This window comes from Strix uralensis, chromosome 1 (genome assembly GCF_047716275.1).
Source record: "Strix uralensis isolate ZFMK-TIS-50842 chromosome 1, bStrUra1, whole genome shotgun sequence".
Taxonomy (NCBI): domain Eukaryota; kingdom Metazoa; phylum Chordata; class Aves; order Strigiformes; family Strigidae; genus Strix; species Strix uralensis.
In genome coordinates, this window is record NC_133972.1 from 124,162,089 (window position 1) to 124,184,388 (window position 22,300).

General features: G+C 40.4%; 1 protein-coding gene across 6 annotated transcripts in view; it reads right to left on the reverse strand.

Annotated features, from left to right (window-relative positions):
• Window positions 1-22,300, reverse strand: part of ZNF521 (zinc finger protein 521) — a 232,729-nt gene that overhangs the window by 208,577 nt on the left and 1,852 nt on the right. For 2 of the 6 annotated variants that reach the window (XM_074879859.1, XM_074879873.1), the window contains exons 3-4: window positions 6,115-6,177; window positions 5,008-5,067 (exon numbers count right to left, since the gene is read on the reverse strand). The exons of 3 other annotated variants lie outside the window; for them this stretch is intronic. In XM_074879859.1, coding sequence (XP_074735960.1) covers window positions 5,008-5,067; window positions 6,115-6,177 — 123 coding nt within the window. The remainder of the gene's footprint in view (window positions 1-5,007; window positions 5,068-6,114; window positions 6,178-22,300) is intronic. One more of the 6 variants, XM_074879883.1, reaches the window with a different exon arrangement.

The following is a 22,300-nucleotide window of genomic DNA, read 5'->3' on the forward strand; positions in this document are numbered from 1 at the left end:
CTTGACACAAAGAAAGCCCTGGAAAGATTACACCCTGGATCAAAATGCTACACATGCTTTGAACTTGTGTATGACTTAAGACAAAACCAATACAGTTCCTGTATTTGTCAGATCATGGAAAACTCGAAACTATTGTAAAACCTAAATAGTGCACAAGGTGAGCTTAGTCTGTTTGACATGTTAACAAGCATTTTGGGGATAGCAGGATAGCCTAGTCCTGAGCCCAGTTAAAGCTTCTAAACTGGAAGAAACGGGCAGTCTCACCGCCATCCCCTACACACAGAGAAGCCACACAGCTTGCTGCACTACCTCAGTTCAGCAGATGACCAGTGCAGAGTGAGATAATGCGGTCTAGAACTTTTCCTCCTCCTCTGAGGAGCGGAGTAGCTTTAACTACTCCTGACTTTTTGCCCACTTTACTAAAAGCTTCCTTCAAAAGACAGAAATAAAACAATCTGTCTTCCCTAATAAAGCAAGCTGGCACTTAACTTTGTTTTTCCTTGGGAACCACAGTACAACAAGTGAAATGCAGAAGAAAAATGGCTGTGAACATTCCAGCAAAAGGAATGCAAGTGTTTCACCACTTTTTTCTGCTTTGGCCACCTCATCTTTCGTTTTAGGTATTAGAGAGAACTAAGACTGAAACAAGTCATTTTAGAAAACAAGGACAAACTCACATAATAACAGGAGATTGTGCAAGTACATTTTAAGATGTTACACTCTTCAGCCAAGCAGGTGACTAACCAGGAATAGGATTCTTGACCACAGCAACACGGAGATGTCATCTGTGAACCCACTTTATTTAGCATTGCAATTGATCGGGATCACGCATAACTATTGGAGAGAAGCTAAAACATGCTAACACTAAATTCACACTAGAATGGGGAAGGGGTGAGAAGGAGGAGGGGTATTCCTCTTCAAACCACTCTTAAATCCTTCTCAGCCCCCTACAGTTATGTGGGCACAGCCATTCCTGTATTTGCCACTGTGCACAAAGCACAGGCGTTCTTGCTGCTCACAACGAAGGTCAGGGCTCTCATCACTTTCCTACATCCTTTGGTCCATGTTGCTGCACCCTGCCCTTCAACTGCTCAAATACAGATGGACCCGCAAGCAGAAACTGGAAATGACCCATGTCAGGAAGTCTTCCCCATGCTATGTGGCTCGTGATCAAAACCAAGGAATTTTTTTGACAGGGGTAAAGGGCAGAATTTATTTTTAAGGGAATTATATTACAGAGGGAAACCAGATTAATTTTAAAAATAAAAAACACATTCTGAAAGCAAATATCACAAATTGCATTCACAAGGTTCTTTCAAGAGTGAAAACTTCCACTTGGGCAGCTACTTCCAAATAGAGGAGTGGTCTGCAAATTTACACACCAAAAAGGGATGCTAATTAAATAAAAGGACTTTATGGCATTTTAGCCATTGCTGACTGCTCTGAATCTAATAATTTCCATTGACACTTCATCTTCCAAGATATTTTGCAAGATTAATAAAAGTAGTTAGGAGATCACCACCGTTATAAGCAGTTCAGAAAAAGAAATAATTGTCTCAACTGTTGCAAACTGACCCCAACATCATTAAACACTTGTTGGAAGGCAGCATGTGCACATCGCATACTATTAGTTGTTCAGCTCAAGCTCCCAGTTTCATCTCATAAAACTGACAGCACTCAGGGAAATGTGGGCACTGGGTTTGAATTTTAACATGAGTATTTAAATGCTGCACATAAAGTTTACAGACCTGTTTGTTTTAAAATAAGGGTAGCGTCTGACTCTGCTTTAAGTACAATGCTGAAGGAAAGAAAAGGGAGGGGAGGGAATTCTGAAGACTTATTATTCAGGAACACTTGCACTTTACAGGAATTCAGCAATACACACACACGTAGGCACACATGCACCCCTTAATGCACAAAAGCCTAAAGAATCACTCAATTTAAAGCTTCCTACTTAGAGACCAGTTATTAAAATTAGAATCATTTTAAGACTAATAAATGTTTTGCTTCTCCTTCTGCATTTGCAGATATAAACTCTACAGGGACAGAAGTCAGTCAAGCTTATTCCCTTCTGCTGCAACTTTAGAATACATGCTCTAGCCAACTGGCACATTTGTTTTTAGGTCAACACTTAAGTGGGACCCTCTGGGACCTAGGCTTGAGTTTAGCCTATGACAGCTTTGTGAAATGAGTTCTGGCAGTCTCAGCCCCTCTCAATGAATGTATTTCCACTGTGATCCGCTTCCATGAAGAGATGTCACCACCAAAATAAAAAGGTATTTAAAGAGAGAAAATATCATCTGGACACCCTGTGAATAGATACCTTTTCTGTTACAACAACAAATAACTTCCATCAAGAGCTGGTCTAAGCTTAAATAGTTACTTAAACTGAGGATAAACTGCCTGATTTGAACTACTCTTTTGAAAGACTAGAATAAAACATATTTTATAAATGCAATATGCATTCATCTATACTTTCTGCTTAACCTCCTGTTCAAAGCTCATGCTCACATACAGACTTCAGGGCAAATGTCATTTATCTCCCACATTTCTTTCTCCCAAATATCTGCCACAATCACAGCCACAATTCCCTCAGCAAAGATTGTCTTCATAGTAAGATTACCTTTCCCAACATCTGCAAATGCCACTGTCATTTCCAGAGGCTTCCCTGTCCTATTTCAGAGGCTGCTGTGCACCATCTGAAATTTTTCAATACTCAACAGCAACAATACACACATCGGCTCCATCTGCAGATATCACTGAAAATTATCTAGTATGGAAAGGAAGGTTACTTTTTTTTAAACAGAAATAAATTCAGCCTATTAAGGCACTTCAAAAAAAGAAAAGAAAAGAAAGACCAGTTGTCTTCTGTTACTGATTATGTTAACATTATTTATAAATGGAAATTAAAAGAAGCATGATTTTCTCATTACTATGTTCCCTGGCAGGTGGTTCTCCCCTTCCCTTCTTCCTCCTCCTCATAAGGGATGTTATTGCTGTAACTTGGTCTAATAAAACTGCAACTTTGGGGAAAATGAAAAATTGCATTGGCTTAAAAGTGTTGGAGGCAATAAAGCCATGGACTTCAATTAATTTCAAGTATGGGAGCGGTTTAAGGCCAACCAGCAGAAATTCTATTCTGCCCATGTAAAAATGAGGTTTCACCACATTTACTTTTTATATCCCATATAAAAGTCAAGTAAAAGTAATGAATATCTAAAAGCCATCTCAGTGGACTGGCAAAGACTATCTGTATTCTTGAAACTCATCTTACATATTTCTGCCTATGCTACAAAGATCCACAGCTAATCACAAGTAAAACATCTAACTACCAAGCAAACAGCCTCCTTTCCAATCCATTTCACTGCCTTGCAGTAGACCTCCTTCCAAGCCACTTCTGCATGGAAAAATGCTGGCAAAAGAAAGGAAAACTTAGATCATGTGGTTATAATTATTACCAGGCAAGGAATATTTCTTCAGCTCAGTGGTAAAGTAAAACTCTGTTGCTCTCTGCTCCCAATAGTGTCCATCGCAAAACAACTGCCTCATTAAATCTCTGCAGTAAGATTAATATGCCGTAGCTGCACTACATTTATAACTTGGTACTCTATAAAAAGCACATTTAATGGTTAGAGCCAGAGCTTAGATACAAAGTATTACTATAAAAACTTCTGGCAGTGTGTACACAGTGTGGGCCTTCTGTACTGCTTGCTCTATCAGAAGGTTTTTTGTTTTTAGTATCAGCACTGCATTCTTGCTATAGAGAAACACAGAATGTTAAATCTTGCCTAGAAGCAGACAGAGAACAACACAGGACATGATGGGAAATAAATAACCAGAAAGACAACTTAGCCATTGAGAATTATTTTAAGAAAAAAATGCAGAAAAGCAATCACTCCTTGTCATATTGATACCCAGTTTTGCAGTCCTCTATTTTTCAGCTTCATGTGTCTACAGCAGTACAAGTTTGCAGGGAGCTAAATGGAAAGATAAGTACATTCAGAAGAGTTTGAGAAATTTCCCATTAAAAAGCAGAACTCTCACTTTTATTTCCTCTTTTTAAACCATACACTTTATGTGCAGAGCTGCTAGAACCTATAAAAGGCACCAAACACAAACCCACAGGACACACACACAAGAGAAATAAAAAGTCTTCTAGCTGAAGAAAATATTAACTGTGTTCTTCACCTTCATAAGAGGAATAACTCCAACTGTTCTCAAACAAATTACCTACACGTATTCAGAGATGACTAGCCTTCTAGGAATATCCTTACAGAGTCAGTCCTTACTCCAAAAGGTGACCTCAGCTGAATGAATGAGACTATTCAGATGAGTCAGTCCTGCTCTTCAGATAAAACTCTGCGGAATCAGTACCAAAGACAGAAGTGAAGCATTTCTTGCATTCTCAGGACTATATTGGAGAATAAAAGAGCCCTTGTTGTTTCCGGGAATTAACAGTTATTTCTTCACAATTATAACAATAAATATCCCTGTGATCCTGACTCAAACAACAGCTTTGTCCACTCAATCTCACTGATTTAAAATTAAGGAGCCCTTAATTAATCCCTGACTGGTAAGAAATTATACAACAATCCTAAAAAAAATTACCCTTATCCACATATTTTACAAATATGAAAATAGTTTAAGTGGAATGAATATTCAAGTTTATCTGAAACGGCATAGGGTGGGGTTTTATGTAAAGGACGTAGAGAAGGATTATTTTTAACCTAAAAGAAAAGAAAAAAAAAAAAAAAAAAAGAGAGAAGCATGCTGCACTTAAGAAGCATCTCACTTTCAGTTGGCTGACCTACAAAAGGCAGTTTCTAATTCTCAGGAATTGAACGGTGAGGGGAGAGGAATGTTATTTTCCATTGCAAGCCCCAAGAATGCATTCTAAGCTGAAACAGAGAAAGAAGTGTGCAGGCTTTGCAAAAACACCCCGATACAAAAATCCCTCACACTGTTGTCAAACAGTAAGCAAGCACTAATGAAGGAATTCAGCATTACCAGTCTGTGCGGCTGTGTGTCCCACACCTGCCTGCTGGTCCTCTGTTTCATTTTCTTCTACTGTCAGAAAAAGGTAAACAAAACAAAAACAAAACAAAAAAAGATGTTAGGTAGGTAGCTGAAGTGTTTCAAGCATCTTTACACCAGCTTCAGTTCTGAAAGCCAGTAATGCTTGTACAACATGGGCAAGAAAAGCTGCACTGCAAAGCGCGAAAGTGTAGACCAGACCAAAACAGAATACGCTGCTGTATGGAACTACAAATCTGAGAACAGAGTGACCAAATCGTTTTCATGGCTTAAAAAAACAAATCAAATTTCCTCTGGGACATTTGTCTTCAATGCACTCTACTGTATTTGATTATGGAACTAAATGAGAATAATTCTGGGCGTTAAGATTCTACTTGCTCCACATGGATAAGAGAAAGCCTTCTCCTGGCAGACGGGAGAGGTGTGTGTGCTAATTCATATATAAACTTTAAAAAAATATAATAATCCTATATTCAGTAGCAAACATATCTCAGCAGTGCAGACAGCCTTGCAAAGGAGAACTAACCCCATGCTGTTTTACTGTATACACCATGCCAGCATCTTTCCCTTGGCTCACAGCTTTCCAGAGCAGTAGAACTAAAAACAATACAATTCTTGTCAGATTCACTATTCAAAACTTGTTGGGCAAGAGTGAACCTAACAAGAGCCATTCTGCTGCTACTTTGAAAAATTAGAGAGCGCTGTTCTCGTATGCTCTGATACGATGCCTAAGTAAGATTGACTCTCCCAAAGTAAAAGTAAGGGAAGAGCTAAAAGGCAGAACCATTTCCTTTTTATTCTCCCAAAGACCGAGTTCTTTGAGTCAGAGAACAGCGGAGAGAAAAGAATTCATTCTCCCTCCACAGGGGAAAAAGCTGAAAGGGGAAAGACTGCACTTCTGCAGCATTTCTACTCCCAAGAATTCAGACCTCAAAAAAATAATCATGCAACTGGGTTAAAACCCAAAGATTTGGGGTACTTTTCCTGGTTCTTGGGACAAGAGAGTGCAACACTTAGGGTCACATATAAATCTAGACATATATTCAAAAGAAGAGATACATATACACACTCCACAGGTACCTCTTTTCCTCCTCCGCCAACCCCAAGGCTTCATACAACTGGTTGTTTCTAGAATCTGAGTTTCTAGAAAAAAAACACCAGTTTTCATAAGGACACTCTTAGGACACCAGAAACTTGAAACACAGTGCATATATTAGTAAGAGTCAAGTACAATCTCTGGAAAACTCTAAACAATCTCTATCTCTGTCCCAGAGCTGTGGCTAGTAAGCACTCTCATCAACAGAGATCTGATAGTTACCCCAGCCCTGGAGTAAGTCAAGTATTTCACAAAATACAATTTTATGAGCTGACTGTTTCAGCTGAACTTATATTTTGCTGACATGAAGTTACCAGTACTTCAGCTGTGATAAGACTGTATGATTTTCTTTGTTATGCTGAAGCAGTCATCCCAGCAGTCCTCACAGCCAAAGGAAACTGGTCAGACAAAGAAAGCAATGGGAAAAGCTCATGAAAATCTGAGTTTCAGGGAACACATGGTCAAACACAAACTAAGCTAAATAGAAAGATTTTTCACTAGGGCAGCACAGATCAGTAAAACTCGTTAGTAAAGCAAGAAAATAATGAATACAACTAGTATACAGTTTAAGAAAGAAAACCAAAACAAACACCACCTTTTGTGAACCCCTTAAAGCCCCCAGTGAAACCTCTGCAGCAGCCCAACCTGACCCTGTCCATGCCCACCATCAGCTGTTGATCTACTTCCAAAAAATGTTCTGAAGAACAAGCTCTAATACTGAAAAATGAGTCCACTGTTCCATCCCTCAAGAGGAAACTCACCTTGGTCATCAGTACCTACTGATAAACCTTACTAAGGATTGCAGACATATCTGTTATCTACCAGAGAAATCCTCAACCACGATACATGTCGCAATTCAGTCCAGAAAGGCAGTTTAAAAATGCTACCATTTTTTAAGTTTCAAGATGGAATTGAGATGGCCAAACGTGAACTTTTCAAGCACTGATTCTCAAGTGGGAAACTTTAAAATAGCAGCTACCCGCTAAGAAGTAAACAAGATCTGCTTGTTTGAAGCAGATCTCCACTTGTAAGCCTATGCAAACCAAAACGCATGAGTTCATCTTTTCTGCTGTTCAGTACTGACTGTCTACTGCCACCAGCTGCAGTACCCAAATCTCTCACTGCTAGTCAGAATTGACTGCACACTGAAATGTGCTCAGCTTCGCAGTGCTGACTGAGAGGTACGTCAAACATTTTTACATCTTAAAATGAAAAAAAGAAACATAGATACTGCCCAGCAAATGGTTTTCAGGTATGCAATTTTGTAATGTGAAAACATGACAGTGTATGTCTTGTGAAACCAAACGCTTAAAACTTCCCTGTTAACTCTAGGGATCTGAAAATTCTGAGAGCGCTGAGGTTTGCTTTCAACAACAGCTGACCACTATGTCTTTATTACACTAAAAAAAGGAAACCAGTATCAGAGCAGGTTAACTTTCCGGTTAGCATCTTTCTAAACCATTGATCAAGCCCTTGAAGAATTCTCAGTCACAAAAGAACCAAGTAGGTCACAACAGGCCACGGCACAAAGACTTGCTAATAATATTCAACACGAGTGACATATTTGTCAGGAAAATTAAATTAAAACCACATTTAGGGGGAAATATGGTAAAAGGATTAAGAAAACTAGCCCACAAAACCCACAGAGTTAGGGAAATCTTAGCATTAGCACAAATCAACTACAAAATAGCATCTCATTTTCCTTTGCAAGACGTTAGGTCATTCCTCCAACTAGCATGGGTATTTGTTACATTAAGTTAGCTACAGCTGGTGGCATCAGGTAAACTCTTGATTAGCACTTTATGCCTTTCCACAATCAGATTCTGAAAACTTCAGTGCTATTTCAGCTCTTAGGCCACTGTTAAACTCACCTGACTACGAAAGGTAGTGTGACATGCAGCCAACATTAACTTCCCTTAAATATTATACCATTTTCTTTCAGGAGAGGAAGGCAACTTTAAATAGAACCTACAGAGAGAGATGCTTTAAATTTTGCTAACCAAAAACATTTCTCTAGCACTAGCATGAAATGTAACTAAAAAAAGCCATAAGGATGATATGCAGATAAAACAGTATCATGTATGCACTATTATTAATGCAAACGTCAAAATTACCAGTACTCTAGGACTGTAATTGTACATACAGATGTCCTCTTCATTACAGCATATACCACATCCTAGCATAATCTAAGCTAAATTCTAGGTAACAAAGTCATAGAATACTAGTAAAAGGAGAGGCCTCAGGAAACCAGAACAATAGCTTATGAATCCAGACTATGAATAGGTGATGTTACTGCTGAACAGTGCTTCTAGATACATTTGAAATAACGTTGTCATGAAAGCAACAATATTCCTTCTCCCTACAATCATGCGTTTATGACCACAGGTCACCTGCTTTGTTAGCTGTAGAAATATTTCTCAATTGACTTATCTGTTCCTTAAAATAACAAACCATCAAGGCCCTACTACATGTTTTCTCAGTGCAACTTTCGAAAACCAAAACAAACAGGAACCCTGAATAATAAAATTTCGGAAAAAGACCAGACCACCACAACAACTGTGGCACCACACTTCTTGAGAGCAATTTAAAAAAAAAAAAAAAAAAAATCTCAGTAAGGGAAAACAGAATTCCAGCATGTCAGTTCTACCTCCTATTATAAAAGCTTGTGGGTTGGACAGATACCAGCTTTTAAAATTTTACTGCAAAAACCGTATCTCTAAACTGAAGCTGAATCTATGTGAAAGGTTAGGACATTTCAGCTTTGGTACAGTCAGTGTCCAAGACAAACTCTGGTTTCAGTTCAGAGCACCTCTCATGCTTAGGCTGTTGAATGTCAACATTAAGACCAACTATTCCTTTTTAAACAAAAAAACCCCAAACAAACAAAAAACCCAAACAAACAAACAAACAAAAACCGGAACAACCAACAAATCAAGTAGTACCATCATGGACAGCCAATGAGGAAAACCTGTGGGAATTTTGATACAGAGGTCCTAAAAACAGAATTAATCTCCTGACTGCTCTACAGCAACACCTGCTGATCAATGAGGATTTCACCCCTCTTGCTTAAGAGTCTCTTCATGGGACACATGGTTAGCCTATAAAGGAGAGAGATTATTTTATAAAGTTAGTACAAAATATACACAGATTTTCTAGCTTGCAAAATCTCATTCATATTCCACTGACTAACCAGGATTCCCCTTCACTGAAAAGTTAATCTGTAGATTTAGCACCCTAAGGAAGAGCACAAGTCATTTCTGGTTGATGTCTGGGAAAAACCTTGTATGGAAAAGAAATGGATAAAATTAGAAATGTGAAAAAGGACATTTTCACTGAAAGGGAAGCCTTTTGGAGAACTCTGGCTAAGATTTATGGCTTCTGAGCTATTACAAACCATAATAAAATAAAAGCAAAAGATAATTGAAAAAAGTCTATTTTCTTCTAGTCTAGGTGGGTTAATAAATTTTTAAAAAGAAAAAAAAAAAAGAAAACTGCCCCAAATGCCTGAGCCTTTTTTCGGCTTGTTAAACAAAGCAGGAGAAGCCACATACCCCAAAATAAACTATAAAAATAGATTGCTATTGATTTATTCCTTCCTAAAACATATTCCTTGAGAGATGTGAAAATAAACCTAATATAGCAACTAAGACTGTCAGGATAGGAAGCTTAGAATATGTATTTTTAACCTGCACTTTGCATTTCCTATAATTCAATACTTAATCTATAAATTTCCATTAGCATATGATTAGTAATTCAATTTAAAGCCATCTTTGCACAAAAGCCTTTTCTTAGGATAGTAACTTTGCCAAGTGCATCTTCAATCTACATGTTTGAATAATTTCTGCAGACAAGTAATAGAGACACTAGCTGTATTAGCATAATCAATACACAATTTACCGAGTTACCCAGACAGAACAGAAATAAAACGTGTGTGCCATTATTTCAGTACCTACAAATGACTGTAATTTCTGGAAGTATCTCTCTACTTTTCTTTTCCCTCCTCCTCACAGCCACATAAAAACCAAGAGGGCATTCATACTGCCATCATCTACAGGTAGATATTAAGTATGATTAGACAGATTAATCACATAGCAGAAAGCAAATTTAAGAGACAGTTACAGGAGGTGCTGAGTATCCTCTAACTCTATTAAAGTCAATGGATTTTGAAGATGTTTCACACTTCACAATAACGTGCTGTGGAAATACATCTCCATCAGGGTTCAGTCAAAATACAAAACTGAAATTAAAGAAGTTACAAGAGTAGTATGAAATGCAGAATCACATGTCAATGCACCACCTGCTAGGGCTACACCTGCCTCCACTTTCTTCTCTCCCTAGGTACCACTGGTGCTCTAAGACTCACCTTTTAAACTCTTCTGGCCAACACACGCAAGCCCAGGATTTCACACCTGGCTACGACACACATGCAAGCAGCAATTCAGGGGGTGACTCCTGGAAGTCAACAACCATTTCAGACTGCTTCATAATGTCCTTTAAGATAACTGGCATTCATCAAGGTTCAGAACTACTAAGAAATTACTGTTTTCTGAACAGCTTCACCTAGTACCGATACACGTCTATCAGCTCCTAGCCAGAAACCCAACTACCATTTTGACTCCCAAATGTGTATATGCACCCAATGACTTCAGTGTGAGAAGAGTCAGAAAAAGAAATACATTTGCATATTAACATTTCAAATATCTACATTCCAGAACTCTACTGAAAATTAGTTCTGTGTGTAGCCACAACTGTACAAAAATCCAATTAATCATATGCATGAATGTTTGTATTTCTGATTTGTTTTCCTTTGTGCTGTGACACACTCCTTTTCCTATTTCTACCTCCCCAGCATTGTAACAGTGTTCTCTTGATATTGGAAATTATTATTTTCCTTAAAAGATTCCTGTTATATAAAGCATTTTTCTTCTTGCCTTTGCTATTTCCAGAAGACAAAGCCCCTCACAGCATTCATATTTTTTACTCCTCTCTTTAGTCTATCCCAACACTGAGCTTGGGTTTTTTTCCCCTAATGTTCTTGTAGAAAGACTGAATTAGGAGTTCCCAATTAGACTGCAGTGGTTGGAAAATATTATTCTTATGCTAAAATAAAGTATTTTCCTAGGCAGCACATAAACATAAAAGTAATAAATATACTTAAGTGCTTAAGAAATCCTTTGGATATTCTTCCAACCCTTGATCTCAAGGATGACGGTATCCAAATGTGACAGCCTAAAGACATCCAGTTTTACATAACATTGTGTGCAGAAAAGGCAGAAGATGCTCTTTCCTGCAGCAGAAGGAGAATTCTACAGAAACCTCCCCAAAGCTACGGGGAGGGGGGATACCTTTTTCTGCATAGTTGAGGTAGTAAATTAATTAATCCTGCCCAGAATGCTAACTTTGCCTCCCTAATCATACATCTTTTAACAAGATTAAGCCACATCTACATATACTCATATTTTTATTGTTTAAAGTAAACTAATAATGGTATGACAGATTTTGAAAAGTACTTTTCTCCAAAGAACCTTAAAGCTTTTTATAAACCTCAAGTAAATTCCAGACATCCCTAAGACTCTCTATCATGCAATGTAACAGATTATAATGGATCTCCGAGTCAAATTGAGGACCATAGTGAGAATTAGCAAAGCAAGAGGGAATCTCTCTGAGAGTCAACTCTTAGTACCAGGTTGAGGACTTTCAGCTGCCCTGCCTGTCTTAAACTGAGTACTCCACCTCCTTTACTGACAATGTGACTGTGGGCATCGAGTCTATTTTGAGGAAAGACAGAAGTTAGGAGGCTAAGATAAATTTTAAGCCTAATTACCAAACCCAATACTTAGCAAAAATGCTTTTGGAGTGACTCCTCTCTGTATACTGAAGCTCAGAGGGACATAACCAAGAATTTCTGGTACTCTACAGACCTCTATTTTCATCTGTGCTTAGAAGAGAGAAAATTCATTAAACAATGTCTACAAAAGCCTAAACTCAGCAAGAGAGCAATTTGAATCAAACTGACACATGGATCACAGAACCTCAAAGTAACCAACATTACACAAGTCTGAGGGCAGGTGATGTAAGGAAGGGCTATGAGGACCTACAGTAAAGGTTACTGTAGATGATCATTGCCTTTGAAAGTTAAGTCATTTATTTATGTGCTTAAAATGAGGCACTTAAATTGAGGAATTTGGGTTGTCTAATAGCATTCCAACAGCAAAACAAAATACAGCTGCATGCTTTAGCTCTATTACCTAAAGACATACATTCATCTGAGTCAAAACACCCACCTCCTTTCAACTGAGATTACCCCTGATTTACCAGAGATCTCCATCTATTGTGGACCAGGGTTTTATAAGTTTCTTTTTCATCCCTCAAACTCTCTGCTCTGTTCTAGATGACTTTCTATCATGTAGAACAGCACTCTGGTCTATATCCACAAAGGAGCTTAGAAGCCCCAAAACTAGTGCGAAGATGTTGCCTCTAAATTGCCAGTTCTGCTCAGATGCCACTCAGGGCAGGCAGTACCTACGGTTTTATCATCCAGGCTTTCTCAGTGCTGTGCAGCTCAATGCTGAAATCAAACCAAAGCCCCACTGCAGCTGGCTAGTGGAAGATTAAATATTCTCCTGCCTTCCCTGGCTTTGGACACAGTCTTATGGGCTGGTTCTTCAGAATTTACATACCGTTCCCTGGTTGCTACAAGATAATAGCAGAAAATGTGCGGGTTGAAATACCTCTTCCTTTCCCCCTCTTGCCCACACCCACTGGTTAGATCACTCACCCAGGATGTGGGTGGCACCAGCTCAACTTTCTTCTCTATCAGAAGGATTTGTAGTCACGTCATGAGCTTCCTAAGAAAGAGCACTTACCCTCAGACTTGAGGTGCACTCATTCATTGCTGTTGAAGCTGCCATACCTCATCTACAACAGTCAGTGAACTGGAAAGAAGGAGAATTAGCATGACACCTTAGCCTTGTGGTGAGGGCATCCACATGGGAAGTGGGACACATGGAGCCCAGTTATTGTTTCACTGAAATAGTCTATCAGAAGTAATACTGCAGTAAGTACTTGGCAGACCAGGACCCAGGTCTCCTCTTTCTTCATTGGTACTCAAGCCATTAGAGCCATGAGTCTTGTGTATGAGTGCTCTTTCTCACCCTCTTGTCCAACAAATACTTAATTACACTTTTGAAAAGGGAAACATAATTGACAAAAATAAAAGGGCAACTCACACTCATAGCACAATATGCTGCTGTGTAATGACTGATGTACTCCCTGTGAGATACAGATTCAAACACTCTTAGACAAAGCACAGAACAGAACACCCGCCTCTCACATCCTAGCAGAGCAAATAACTTTCCCTCTTCAGTAAAGGGGAGAGGAAGAGCAGCAGCACAACCCCTCAATTCCTTCAACCTGTTCCCTATCTCCAAAAGGCTGGATCAGTTATATGACTGCTGTGAGATACCCTATTGCACTAAGACACCCACACCTAGAACGGGGAAGGAGATAAGATTCACTATTCCTTCCAGGTTTTTCCTACTGTCTCCTTAAGGTAGCTCCTACTCAAAAACATTCATAAACTCCGAAACCTATGGAATATATACAATACCTATGGAATTCTATAAAGAATCCAAATGCCTGGTGCAAGATGACTATTCCACTAGGCAACCAGGCACCTGTAAATTAAGCACTGCAGTACTAGCATCTTGCAGCATGCAAGCCCTTTTTTCCGGACCTAGCCTTAGAGCTTTCTGACCTTTCTTCACTGAGTTACATTTGTATCTGGCGAGCAAGTCTTCTGCTCAACAGATTCACCAGAAATCACAGACCAAATGTTTTCCTATGCTCTAGCTCTTTATAACTCACGTAACACGATCCCTTCCCAGAGGCTGCATGCACAGACCAATAGCAACCTATTTCCTCCTCCCATCTTCAGAGTGAAAATGTTACATCAGGCATGGATCTTGACATCCTGTTGTCCTGGAACCAGTGAATCAGAAAGTTCCTTCCTTGCAATTGTATTCTTTGGAGGTGGAAAATAATTAACTTCCCCACCCCCTCCTCCTTCCTACTGCCACTATCAAAGTTAGAAATTCACTTGACTCTGGAAAAAAAACCAAACCAAAACAAAACAGCCATCATAATTCAGTGCCAGAGAAAGTTTTGTTGATCAAAGCATAGCCTAGTCTTCCCAAGGACACTGCCTCACTACATCACATCATCCAGTCCAGCAACACAGCAGGTATTTTATTTTTGTTTTTAAAGTTCCTTTCAAGAAGTTAATGAGTCAATAATGGAAGCTGAACTTGATAGGTTACCAAAAGAAATGAAAAACAAAGTTAAAACTAAAAAATCAATTATCATGGAATGCATTGTTTGAAATATATTTTCCTGGCAAGACACAACCTAATAATAGTAAGGGCACAAGTTTCAGGGACTGTATTCAAAAGCCATCTATTGTGCAGTTACCGAGGACATTTAGACTTAAAAGTGCTCTAGCTTTTCCACACTCGTGTGTAACACAGCATCTGTATGAGAAACTAGGAGAGAGATTTTGAACTTCCTGTTTGGTAAGGACAAAATTCCTCTTCCAGGTTATTGCCTGACATGGGAATAAACTCTCCAAAACTGGGGTTTGGAAAGGAGGGAAAACACCAATACCATTCGTCCTCAGGGCAAAAAGGTGTTCTGCTTCAGCCCAGAGGCTGATTAACTAATGACCAGGATTGTTTCAAATTTGTGAGAAGGCTAACTAGTTACTGATACTTTAAAGAGCCATAGTAAGCCCCTATCACATTAAAAAAAGAAGAAAGGAGGGTGGGGAAGTCACTATATGAATAGATACATAAATGACTTTAAGGAATCTTGAAGGACTAAGAATCCTAACCTTAAAAAGTTACACCTAATTGCACCTATATTTAAAAGTGAAAGTATTAGATGAATCACTTACTCAAAAAACACCCCTCTGCCCCACTCCCATGATAAAAAAAAGAACGGGAAAAAAACCACAATGAAGACACATCCCCCCAAAAATCTAAAATTTCCCTGGGCATTAATTGTGCAGAATTAGTAAGTAACAACCCTTCTGAATACACATTATATGGATTCAACCATACAAAGAAAAGTTGCAGAATAGCATGCACAACATCACTCTAGCTGAAGGAGAATCTAAAAGTCTCAAATGTGCACACACCAGAAGAACATGGATAACTTGGACTAAATCCTGAAAAAGGAGTGGGGAAAAAAAATCCTCTACATCTTCTTCTCAATAATTATGCAGTATAGAGGGGAAAAAAGTGTTTGAAACTAAAGGAATGTGAAGTGGGGGAAAAAAAGTGACCAGTATTAACTAAGACTAAATACTGAGGACAATGGTCCTGGTTCAAAAACCCATTGGAAGAGGGCAATTTTGTGCAGTCTTACTAATGTGCGCACAGAAGGTAAAGCATATTTTTTTGGAAAGTAGGAGGGCTGAATGAAAATGTTAATTATAACATGTTGTAATAAGGCTACCCCCAAGATCAGCCCTATCTTTTTTGCTACAGCGTAGTCCCTAGGCATATGGCTAACTACTCCTTGATCATTATCCTGGCTAAAACTAAAGCTACTGAAGTTTAGGAGACTCATATCTAACAGAATTTCTTTCATCTCTAATAATTGCTAAACTAGCATAATTACTCACACTTGAGGTGAAATAGAACCCAAGTTGTCTAAAATTAAAGTTAAGACAAAAAACAAACCTCACCACCTCTTTTGGTTTTTGCATGTTCATCTTTTGTCAGAATCCTATGCCAACTGTTTCATTATGATTTAGAAGTATTTAAAAGCTGCTTTTGTGCTATCTGACTTTTGTAAAAGAGTGCAGCTGAAAAACTTTAATGCTTTGTAGTAACACACTGCAAAATATATTTGAAAACAGACATGTACGTTTTCACAGCACCAAACAAAACAAGCCCAATTCTTTGTAGATCTGTATGTTGTCCCTTTAGGGAAAAATATACATAATACGCCACAGTTCTGATATAAGTGAAATAGCACTTTTCCCCACCCCCAGGTGGGGCTGATTTTGAGCTCAGGTAGCCCTACAGATTCCCAATGGAAGCTGTAAAATACAGCTGGAAAGAGATGCTAAGGGATCTGTCTTAAGGTATCAGCATTTATACTGTATTTTAATCAATCTAAAAAAACAATTCCAAGTATCTTATTTTCAGTGTTTTACACAGAAAAAACACTGAATCCAAATGATCTACATACAATGTTAACAGTTCTTCTACATCCTTTCCTCATGTACAAATATTCAAAAGGAAGACTTTTTTCCAAAATGCACAAGTTTCAAAATACCGAATCGTGCTTCAGAACAAAGAAATGAGAGCTACTAAAGTAGTTGTAAATTAGACTTAATGAATTACAGAGCAACATAAAGCCTTTCAAGACATCTTAGATCATGGCAGGTAACGTTACCCTACACATGTCAGATAAGTGCCTCCGTACTGACAGCTTCCCTTCTTACACAAGTTAATATCAACTCAGGAAAACAAAAATCAAACCAAACCAAACCTGCAGCATTTTTAAGCCTCTTAAGATTGCCTTTGCCACAAGATTTCACCGTTATGGGAACTAGCAGCAGTACAACCGGTAGCTGTTTAGATGCAGCTGTTTACATGTTCACTCCTAATAGTACCTGCTCCTAAGAAGTAGATGGTGATGGTCGATAGAACTCACGCTGGCCCCAAAAACGACTGGGTAGCATTATTGTAACCCTTCAGCTAATCAAGACCATCGATACCGCTAGGTGTTGCCAAAGTCAATGAGTATTACTACAGGTTAGGAATGGTTTTGTTGTTACAGATTTTCTTAATATATAAAGGAGCTGGGGCTTGCTTTTGCAAGTCAAAAAGAGAACACTATAAATAGCCTGTATTATAAAAAGATGCTAATCTTAAATCCTCTTTGTAATTTGTTTTTTCATGTACTCTTTCATGTTCGATATCTTAATTTTTGCCCTTTTTTGGATGGCCAAATAGAAGCCAGCAATCCACTCATGCATCAAACAGATGTTTTTGCTTTTCAGGCCAAATGGAATCTTATGAATTTTTTGTTCCCTCCCTATAAAATGATGATGCCAAAATAACATAGTTCCTGAAAACGGCCCGTTCAGAAAAAGTTCTTTGGACCGGCAATGCTGAAACTCTAAGTCAAGTTCACAGAAACCATGCCAATACTAATTGCTGTTTTTGTTTATGCTGGATTGATTATAGTCTAATCAGCAGACAATCTAATGACTTTCGAGTCTAGTCCATGCAATTTGGAAGCCGGGGAGGGTTGAGGCTGAGAATAAACATTCAAATAGTTGACAGATACACAGTAAAGCCTACCATTTGAAGGGGATCCGAATGTCAGATTCTCTCTGAACTATTGCTGCTATTAAATAAGATTTTTGTTTTAATGCACCACTGTTCTACCTTCCTTGGTACTACACAACACCACCTGCACCTCTGTACGAAAAACATCCTTTTGCTTCGAATATATGATGAAAAAAAACAAGTCACATTAAAACACAGGTACTTAGTTCACCAACACTCTGCATGAATTGAGTTGCAGTTGTAAATTCAGTCAGGATGGAAAGAGTACCTAGGTTTCCTCAAAAAGAGGGAACAACTTTAAGAGACACTCTGGGCTTGCCAAAATATTTCAAGATACAAGCCTTCTTTAAGCAGAACATAGATATGTAAAATACAGCTGATAAATTTTTCCTTCTCATCTTTCTAGGAACTAACCATTCAGTAATTTTACTTCTGCAGTCAAACGTGGGATACAAAATTACAATGAGAAAAAATTTACTTTGAAGTAATAACAAAGTATTTTTATATTTTTTTCAAAAAGAAATCACTTCCAGAGATCAGCGCTTCTTTTAAATGTGTGGGGCAGTGCTGGTTTCCTTGTGATGGCTTATCTAACGCCTAGAATTTCAGTGATTTTTCACGGGTGACTTTAGCACAATGAATACTACCTGGCTTTAGCTTAGAGAAACCCAGGTTTAACATTTAATAGGACTACATTTTCATTCAGGTTTGTATAAAGAATATCAGGTTTTCTTTGCAAGTGACTATATTTTTGTAACTGTTTTTAAACAAAGTTTCTCATCAAAAGCCGGTAGTAAGGGCAGAAGAAAAACCTCAAGCCCTCCCAAAACTAAAACCCCATAAACCAGCATGGGGAGGGAGGGGGGAGGCGGTCAGTAACCTAAGTGTGATACCTACAAAGCACGCCAAGTCACAAAAAAAGGTTCACCATTCAAATGGCCAAGTTAAACACGATACAAGCGCGCTGCTCTCTCCCCCGCCCTTGCTTTCTCATCTCAGGGGGTCTCCAGCATGGTTTTACTTAGGGAATGGCATTGCCCTTAGGTGTTAGGAGTTTAAGGAGTCATACCAATTGCTGTTCTTCAATACCCTTCATTTGCACAGTGGCTCTTTCGGGGCTTCTATGTGAGTATCATATCTCTGACTTATCTTTCCCCACCTGCTTTTCTCCCGCTATCCTCCCTCCCCCACCAAATGCATTAGGTGATTTTGATCAGGTCAATGATACCTAATAGATTTTTTTTTTTTTCAGAAACTAGCCAAGGAAATGGGATAAATTAATCAGTAGAATGAAATATAGGTCAGGACTGATGAATTTGATGCAACTGATCCTTCCTCTGCCTAGAAGAACCTGGCAATTGAACTTTAATTCCTCCTTCCTAAAGTGAAATAAGATGTTCAAATTACAGTTTTTTGGGAAGTTAAATAATTTAGTCTCCTTTGGAGACTTTTTTTTTGCCACAACCCTGTAATATATTTGTAAGAGACAGTGCTTTTCCCAGAAAATCTTATTTTTGCTTGGAAAGATGTTTTTACTATTCTTAAATTGTAAAGGGGCTTATCTAATGTTAGCCATGCCTTTTTTCTTTCCTAGATCCAAACCTGAGATGCAATCCTCACCAAGAGCTGGGGGACAGTCAGACCAAAGTTGGAAAGAAACCAAAACAGGAAAAAAAAAAAGGGGGGGGGGAAAGAGATAGAAAAGGAATGTAAACAGAAACCAGGGTAATACAAAAAAGTGTATTTTCAAGAAATAGAAGAAATTTAGTCATTAGCAAAGTTCTTAACACCCACCATTTCAGATGAACATTAGTTTCATGCATTCAATATAAAAAACTCAATTGTCATTTTGTTTTAATGTATTTACCTGCCTTGTATCAGTATTCCCCTAAGATATAAGTTTCAAATTAAGTTATCAAAAGTGACAGACATATCAAAAATATCTCTTATATCTTCCTCCCAGAAAGGGTTGCTAAGTACATGACAAATTGGAAATGTAATGCGTAACTCCATATTTTATTTAGATGTAAAACAGCACTCATGAGTTTAAATAACCCATTTACATACATTCAAAGAATAGTTTTTCAGAGAAGCTATTTAAAATACTGTTTATTTTTAAACTGTAGAACTATATTTTGTACTGACTGAATCAGTAATACTTAAGAAATAGGGAATTTAAATAAATGATGCATTGGAGGTACAGCTGAACTTCTCGCAACATTACTTACAGCTTTTGTTTGTTCACTAAAAACGAAGATGTAATAATTGATGGGCAGACTCTTATCAATGAATTTAAATGCTATGTCTGTGCAAGCATCTTTCAACTTCCCAGATAAATCGCATTATTAGCCCCTTCAGAAATCTTACAATCGGACTGCTTCCGGAATACTATTAATCCACTCAAAAATTGACATGATTCAAGGAAAATAAAACAGGAAAATGAAAAAGATATTTGAACAAAGGCCACCAAGAATGATAACCTACTCCCCAAAGGTAATTACTGAAGCAATAATTACAGATGATGATTGATTTACTGCCTGGTTTTAGTTGAAAAATAGTAAATAAGACACTGTAAAGAAATCTCTCTCATCTCTATCCTGAACATTAAGCGGTTTTCTTAAGTCAGTAGTTTATTGTCAGCAAATCCAAGCTACTCCATCTGAATCGTACAATGTTGCTGTTTTCTCATTTTAGGGACTCTCAGGCTACTGATACATAAGAAAGGCAAAGCCCATACCTCCACATAAAATGGAAGCTGTATCTTTTGTTTTAAATTAAGTGTCATGTTTAGAAGAAGATATTTGAAACTAACCTCCTCTCTGTAACGCAGCTAACAAATAACCCGGAGTAAAAACATGACCGATGTCTAACAGGAGAACAGTCTCCTCCATTTCCCAATTAATTCTGAACGCTTATTCCTTTGCACTTAAATACTTGGAGGTCTAAGACTACCCTTCAGTTAAAGTTTCCCAGCATCTTTTTGCAAATATGGTTAATTGGTCGCTCTCCTACTGGCTCCAAAACTCTTATGCGCACGTAAATAAATCCTCCCTGGGAAGCTCGGAATATAAGTGCGCGCCCAAGCAACAGAACTTTCATTGTGGTATCATTTTTAAAAGGTAAGGGAAGAGCGGCTCGTTTGTTCTTCACAAGATGCCAAACAAAAGCACTACTGAACCGCGCAAACTTCGGTAAACTAGATACAGACGGCAGCAGCAGGTAAAGCAGTAAATTCAAGGCACCCTTTATTCCCTTTTAAAATATCTGGAGCGTTTAAAATAAAGAAAAAAAAATAATTAAAGCTTGGTCTAAAGCTCACTAAAGTCAACAGGAAGACTTTGAAAAGGGAACTCCTGGAAAGAGTTGTTTCAAACGAAGGGAGCGCAGTTTTTTGCCAGGTCCTCCTATACAAGTCCATAAAAGCAGACCCCGCTCCTGCTTTCTAACTATGAAACTGCGCTGGTTTCTAGACACTTAACTCCTGGTGCACGCCAGCCTAGCCGAGAAGAAAACAAGGCCTGCCGTCAGCCACGAAGCGGCTCAGGATCCCATCCCCGGCCGGGGGCTCGCCGGGCTCCGCGCTCCCGGCACAACCCGCCCCCCCGCGCCGCACAAGTTGCCCTCAGTTCCGCAGGCCTTCCTCCCTCACCCCCCCTCCTCCTTCCCGCCCCCACTCCCCCCAAAAAGTAGACAACTTATAGATGTTCTGACCTGACGCAACCCAGGCTTTATTCAACTTCACTGCAATGTACAGACCAACCTGGGTGGAACGCGCCCATCCAGAGAGAGATGTTTATTTGAGGTGACAGCCACCCTCAGCCTCCTTCCCCGCTCGCAGGCGGGGAGCGGCCCCTGCCCGCCCGGCCGCCGAGCCCAACGGCTCCCGGCTCCTCGGGGGGCGGCCAACGGCTCCCGGCTCCTGAGGCGGAGAGGGGGCGGTGGGGACGGGGGGGGGGGGCGGGCGGACGAACGACACCCCGCGCCGCGGCGGGCTGAGGGGCGGCGGCGAGGGGCCCGCCGGGTCGGCGGGGAGGGGGCGGCCGCGCCAGGCCGCGCGGGGCGGGGGAGGAGGGGGCGCCCGGGCCGGGACGCTGCCGGCCCCGCCGCAGCCGCACAAGCCGCCCTTTGTCCTCCTCAGGGTCCCGGGGCTCCCCCCCGCCTCCTCCGGGGGGTCCGGGACGAGTCCCTGCGACTCGGGGCTCCGGAGGGCGCGCTCCCCTCGGTACCGCCCCCCCACTCCCGCACCCCCACCCCCGCCCGCTCCCCTTATTGATGTATTTACGCCGGTGTGTGTGTGCTCGCCCGCAGCCCCGCCGCCGCCCCTCACACATGCCCCCTCGGCGGCGAGGGGCCGCTTCACGTGACAGCCGGCGCCACATTCCTCCACAGCCCCAACTCCGGCCCCGCGCGGGGAACTTCGGCCCGCCCCACCCCCACCCCGCGCCCCGAAACTTCCCTCGCCCGCCGGGACAGGACCTCGCGGGGACGGGGCGGGGGACGGGACGGGGACACACACAGAGGACGGGACGGGGGAGCCGCAACTTTTTTATTATTGATTTTAAAAGCACAGCTGCTGGCGGGCGGCCCGCGGTGCTGCCCGCGCCCGCGGAGGGAGGGAGGAGGGAGGGAGGGAGGAGGCGGGCCGGGCCGCGCCGCGGAGCCGCCGCAGCGGGCTGTCACCGCGTCTCCCGGCGGCAACTTTTCCAGCGCGGCGAGTCCGGGTCGCGCCGGCTGTTTCGGGTCGGGGTCTCCCCCCCCACAGCCCCCTCCACCCCCCTCCCATCTTTATTTTGGGGTTGTTAGCCGC